Genomic DNA, 6964 nt, shown 5'->3' on the forward strand with positions numbered 1-6964 from the left:
TGTTGACTTCCCATGATTTTCTACTCCATGTGACTTCTATCGGTGCATGATCAGGGCCCCATTTCATAAAAGATGTTAGGATGACAACTCTTGCTGGAATGACAACTTTCCAAAGCAAACAGCCAATCAGGAAGCTGGATTCTTGTCGTTACCATGACAATAGTCATTCCAGCAAAGAGTTGTCATCAAATAAACTCTTTATGAAATGGGACCCTGATGTTATCATAGTGCAAACAAGGGTCTATATTTATGTATTAAGTATTAAAGGCAGTCATGTGTAACTGTATTCTCACACAGCAGACTTTGTACACTTGATCATTATTGTAGGACCTGTTAGTATTCTGATACAGCAGCACTATCATAATTGTTATGTGTACATAACTCGTGCGATCTTGTAGTTATATTGAAGCGCTGTACGAGTGTTGACTTGAGGTGTGTAGTCAGAGCTCAAGTTCAGCCGCGCTAAACACTCGGTGAGTGATGCGAGGATCAGGCTTGTAAAAGCAGTCGTTGAAGGCGCTGGCACATTGTACGTAGGCCTACTGTATGGGATTCAGTGCTCCTGGTACCTGGCTTGTCTATGGCTACACGTCAACATAATGAAGGGAAACATTGACTACCAGTAGAAGAAGAAGAAAAGACTGTTGATGATTAAGACCGTCGTTGCTGAGACAAGAGATCGTATAGGTTCAATTAGTTTCTTACCTGAAGAACTGTCTGCCTGGACATCTGAGTGAAGAACGCCATGATGTACGACGTCTGTGTCGTGGGGGCCGGTATGACGGGATCGGCTGCAGCTCGCTGGGTCTCGTCGCGTGAGGGAATCAAGGCTTGCCTCGTTGGTCCCGCGGAACCTACAGAACAGGTGTGTACTCCGAGAACACCATAAATACTAGGTGTTTCAAAAAACATTTCTCACTTTTGATTCTTAATAATTCATAAACTATATATCAGATAACACTGTCATTGATATGAATGATAGCTGAATACTGTACAATTTGATTGAAGGTAGTTTAAATATGAAAGCATAAATCAGTTTCATGAAATCCATGATTAATTTCACAGTTAGGTTCCAGGTTTTGCTCTATTTTCAACCCTCTGTACAAAATTTCACTTTGCACAGGGGTCAATGGGTGTGTATGGGAGTGTGTGGTTAACACCCTGACAATGGTCCTGAACAATGGCCAGGGTTTGAATGCTTCATTATTTATTCATGAGAAATTCCACTGTCACAACTAGTCTTTATTCAGCCTCTGGCAGTATCTGTGTAAAGTCAAACACCTGCCGATACTGTCTTTGAGTCGCGACAGTGCTCTCCCTACTTCTGAAAAACGAAATTACAATGAATCCCTTCTGTTCTATCGTAAACATGGTGACAGGAAGCAAAGAAAATCAATTAGAGTATACACTTGTGTATATGGAGCCTTAAACAAATCTACTGTGAAACAAATCGCCCCAATGAAAAATGCTGCTGAACTCTTTACCAAAAATGATCTCTCATCGAAAAAGCGAAAATTTGTCAGACGATTTAATTAGTAGACAGTCGTATAAAAATGAGGAACTTTAGATCATTTATGCTTAATTATATCCCAAATTTAGTGATATGTGAAGCAAAATTTGAAAATGATTGCCAGCTGGAATGAAATATGGTGTTTGCAAGCACATGGAAACATGTGCTTACTATTTCCATGTGCATGCATTTTACCCTTTACCGTGCATGAACTCAGACTAGCAGTGCCCAGGGCAATCAACATGAATTATTGATTAAGCATTCATGAGCCAGGGAGCGCGAGACTGACGCCCAGTCAACAGGTGGGTTCAGGCATGTCCATTGTTCAGGGCCATTGTCAGCACACACTCACATACAAATCATTGGTTTCTGTGTAAAGTTCATTTTTGTACAGAGGGTTAAAATTTGACCAAAATCTGAAACCTTACTTCAAAATCCATCTTAGATTTAATGAAACTGATTTATGCTTTCACATTCAAATTACCTTCAACAAAATTGTACACTATTCAGCTATTACTCATATCAATGGCAGTTTTATCGAATGAACAGTTTCAGAATTATTAATGCTCAAAAGTGGAAAATGTTTTTTGACACACCTAGTATAATGCAGAAACTGTTACCAGGGTAGTCTTCCGTAAAATGAAGCCTTCATTCTTCAGTCACCTAGGTCTCGGCGACTCGCCTCGGGGAAAAGAAAAGAATGCCAGTAGAGAAACAGCATGATGATGTAGTATAAATTGAATGTTTTATCCCTGTTATTGAGAAGTCATTGCGAAATTAATATTCGTGTCAGGCTGTTTAGAATGTGGATATAAGTCACCTGACATGCACTCTCAAGGGTCGCCCTGTCACATGACCTTAACATTGAAAAACAAGTAAGTTGATTCTGAATTCGACGAAAAGCCTATAATTCTCTTTGTTCAGTGAGAAATTAGGATATTTGTAAGATATCTATACAGCGCCTAGCAGAACATCGACTGACATGACTACGTGATAACGTCGGCAATAACGATCAACCTTTACCCGCGTTCTATTATACAGGGCCATACGATCGAGGTTAGCTATTACAGAAATCACCAGGGTGTAAAGAAAATAAAATCAGAGCAAAGACCGGAAATAAGCTGTTCTATTCTATGCTTTTTCCGCGCTACTTCTGAATCAAGCCGGGACAAAGTCCAAGTCCAAAGGCACCGATGCTTGTGATACGTGTAGATTGTATTCATTTTCGGTACATAGGAGAGCTGTTCGGCAGGGCGATTATAATTAAGCAGAGCCGTTGTTAACCTCACAAAACCAATTTTTGGTGTACTTTATCAATGGGTTTGAACGGTTTATGGAAATCCTGCAGACCAGAGCGGAGTGCTTTATCCCGGGGCCACTTCGCACTTTCAGTCCCTCAGTTTCTGGGTCGAGTCCAAAAGAATCTGCTCAGTCCATAGTACGTAATAATAACTGAGGATGAATTGATATATAAATTATATATAGTATACACATTATGTCTGTAAGCTTATAGTATATAATATGTGTTTATTTTTGTGTGTATGTATGTAAATACGTGTATGTGTGTGTTCATTGTTCTGTGCACGTTTGTATACATACGTAAATGTTTCTGTGTATGGAATACGTTTTTAATTGTGATAATGCACACTAGTCATATGACCTACATTATATAAGTTTTGTTTTTCTCGATACGTCCAAGTACATTTATAGGCCTACATGTTTGATTTCTTTTTGTTGGCTTGACCGTTATTGTATACCTACTATAGTGTTGCAACATCATTGTGGTATCAAGTTGTCTGAATGACTTGAGATTTTTGAATTTGTATGCTAAATTACTGAAAAGGGAGGGGCTATACTTTTTATGCCGTTTCGAGGGAAATGTCTACTTGTTATATGAATCGCGAGACAAAACGAGCGAACTTTACTTCTGGTAAAACATCAAAACGTTGATGTTTCTTTAATTGTTCGTTTCCTTCGACAATGTACGACTTACGATCTCTAGGAATGGCGGGAAGGTTCGACTCGTTCGGTGTTTGGCGCCCACTATGATGAGGGGCGAATCATGAGTGCAATCTGCGAGAGCATACGACACGAGACCTGGTTGGTCCTGGCCCAGCGATCGATCAGTAGACTGCGGCAGCTAGAGAAGGAATCGGGTAAACAAGGAAAAAAAGATAATCCCATAGTTTAATTCACTTGTGTTGTAATAGACTGTACTCTTGTGTAGACGTGAATCCGGTACAAAGTATAATCTTGATGATTTGAGTTTTTGCTCATTTGGCCTAAGCAGGGCTTGAAGATCGTCAGTGGTCACAGCTTATCATGATAACTTATTTTTATATAAAGCAGTGGTGGATCCAGATCTTTATTTTTGGTTAAAACAAAAGAAATAAAAAGAAAAAATGGGGGATGCGTGCACCCCCCCCCCCTTTAATTTTGCAAAGGCGCCTCCCCTTTACGGAATTCCTGGATCCGCCCCAGTAAAGGTGAGGGATTGGACGCTACTTAGTTGCAAGGTGTATGTATCTCAAGTTTTCTCTACTTAATCAGTACTACACAGTAGTCATGATTGTTCTTCTTCATTAAACATCCATTCTGAATGGTCTGTCACAAGTTTGTTCGTATGTTTTGTTCTGGTTGCTTTTTTTTTATTGCCTTGATTCACGATCATTTTGATTGGCTGTTTTCACACTCGGGGAGGAGCGGCAAGGTAGAAATCGATTTGATGAATCTTTGTCATCGATAATACATATAAAAGCGATATTAAATGTGACGAGTATCACAACTACCAATGGGAATTTGTGAAAATCGACAAGGAAATACGTTTTCCCAGTATGTTTAAGCAGCAAAAAGCTTTACATACACAGCGTATTATCAGTGTACCACATTTTGAAAAGGATATTATGCGGGTCTGAAAGATAATTCGAGCAACACTGCTTATCACATCACATTGACTATTTCCACCCTGCTTTCATTATACCAGGCATTCGATTCTTCCATCAGGTTGGATGTATGTCATACACAACCCCGAAGAGGCTCGCCAGAATTCAACGCCTAGGTCTCCCTGCGACATTTTTGAACGCTGAGGGAATCTCGCGCTTTTACGCGCGCTTCAACCGTCCTTCTCATGACAAGCTTCCCAAAACTGACGCGACTCACGTAGCAGCTCTGGAACGCGAGAATGCCGGTTACGTGAATCCGCGCAAGTACATCGCCGCGAACATCACCGTCGCAGCAAGAAATGGTTGCGATGTGGTCACCGACGTCGTCAACGAAGTCAGGGAAGTTTGCGATCAGTGTGAGGGTGGTCGATACATGCAGGTTGTCACAAGTGGTGGAAGAGGGATTCGCGCACGACGTGTTCTGTTATGCACTGGCGCATTCACTAACTTTGGACGCCTGCTCCCTCCTGGAATTGAGGTTGATATCACCTTGACAACGGAGAGGGCAGTCTTTCTGGAAGTGTCCGACAAGGACGTTGCGCGCCTCGTGGGAATTCCTTGCACAGTGAGTCAATTTGACGACGCGCAGGACCACCGGAGCTTCTACTTCTTTCCTCCTATACGGTATCCAGATGGTATGTGATTTTTTTATTTTTTCCACGTGATTTTATGTGGTTATGGTTAATTTTGAGGTTGAATTGGGTTTATTCTTCCACAGCGTCAATGCAACTTTTGTTCTTTTTAACAATAAATGAATGATACTGATATTACGATTTATCATTTCTTTTTCGTTATAAACATGAGCAGGGAAGATAGATAATTCTAAAAGCTGAAACAAAAAAAAAAAAAACCCTGACGATCAAGTTTTTAATCTTGTACACTTTCCAGATCTGTTCCAGATGGTAGAGACTTTTCTATGTCGGATCTTTTATAGGGAAAAGCGGATTACGTGATTTGAATATTAAACCCATTTCATTGATTTTTTTTTTTATTGTCTTGTATACTCTAAGCATCCACAATTACCATAAAGAGTTTGCTGTTGCTATTTGTCGTATCGTATTGTAACCAGTTATGAATGCCTAAAGTACAGGATGAATATGAAGTTCTCTCTATTGTTGATTTCTAAGCCAACAGATTTGTACGGACACTTATTGTTTTGCCTCAGCACATACTGATAAATTACTGAATGTCGAAACTGTGCGATCGGCAATATAGATTATGTAGTAGCATTGACCGAGTTGTTTTCGCATGTTCTTTATCACCCCAGGCAAGGTATACATCAAAGTGGGTCACGGATCGTACCTGAATCGACCTTTGCCTACGTATGATGACGTCATATCCTGGTATCGTCAAAGAGAGAACATTCCCCAATCGGATATAGATTTCCTTACGGCACGCCTCTATGGTTTGATAACAGGTCAATATTCTTAATCCCTCTTTTTATTTGCAACCATATCCTCTCTTTTTTGGTGGGTAAAACTAAAGGATGGGATGAAGAAAAGAACATTGTTTCCTGTTATGTTTGATTGGCGGCCATGGGATATAGACTTTTCGTATCGTATGCTCAAGGTTATTTTGATTGATTCGATGTTAGTTTGAATTCATTCATGTCTTTTATTCTTTTATATGGATCTTCGTTTCCTTGGCAACTTTTGCCTGTACCTCTCTGTGCAATTCTAAGTCACCTTTAACAAGTTGAACTTTGACATTCTTCATGCATCAGCATGTTCTGATGAATTAATAGACTATCGACTTACTGCAAAATAAATGACCAAAAGTAAATCTTAGACTAGCTGACCATTATTAATCAATTCAGTGAATTACCGCATTAGTAAATGAATAGCGTAGATAATGAAAGCTCTTGATTTGTATTCTAGATTTCACACCAAAGTATGTGGCAGCCGCTACCTGCGTGATCACGAGCACACCTTCGGACCGTTATTACTGCGACATGGTGACGCCCACCCTAGGGGTTGTCGTCGGGGGTAATGGCTCGGGGGCCATAGTCGCTGACGAGGTTGGTCGCATGGGGGCGCTGATGATTGCCAAAGGCTCATGGGACCATGACTTGCCCGCGGAATTCTTCAAAGTCAAGTACAAGGAAGTGGACCCGAAACAAACTCCAAAGAGCAATTTATAGTCTGGGACGAAAGAAAGATGGTTTAAAGGAAAAACTGATTGCCTTCTATAAGCCAGAGATAATGAACAATACAGAATAATGTATAACGTCTTGATGCAAATGACTGGCTTCTTTATTGTAAGCTGTCCATGAATAAATCTTGAGAATGTAGCCCAAACTGAAGTCTCTTTCCCTGAAATTACTGTTGTCCTCATCTATGTATTACGGATGAACACATTGACACATTGTAAAGTATAAAGCTCAATTTGTTAGAAATTATGAGAATGTATAAGCGATGATCTATTTCGTAATGGGCTGCTTAAATTGCACCCTTTCAGTTGGAAAAGTATTATGAGCTGATTGAATCTCCTTTGATGTGAAGTGCTGTCGTCT

General features: G+C 40.2%; 1 protein-coding gene across 1 annotated transcript; it reads left to right on the plus strand.

Moving 5' to 3' along the window:
- The first annotated feature begins 449 nt into the window (after positions 1-449).
- LOC139718603 (monomeric sarcosine oxidase-like) lies at positions 450-6592 on the plus strand. Its single transcript, XM_071630069.1, has 5 exons — positions 450-869; positions 3526-3666; positions 4494-5087; positions 5720-5869; positions 6330-6592. Exons 1-5 carry the CDS (start codon positions 746-748, stop codon positions 6590-6592), a joined length of 1272 nt encoding a protein of 423 aa, XP_071486170.1. The 5' UTR covers positions 450-745.
- The last annotated feature ends 372 nt before the right edge of the window (positions 6593-6964 follow it).

Source organism: Diadema antillarum, unplaced genomic scaffold (genome assembly GCF_040938485.1).
Source record: "Diadema antillarum isolate AM-2024a unplaced genomic scaffold, OU_Dant_1.0 scf00000097, whole genome shotgun sequence".
Taxonomy (NCBI): domain Eukaryota; kingdom Metazoa; phylum Echinodermata; class Echinoidea; order Diadematoida; family Diadematidae; genus Diadema; species Diadema antillarum.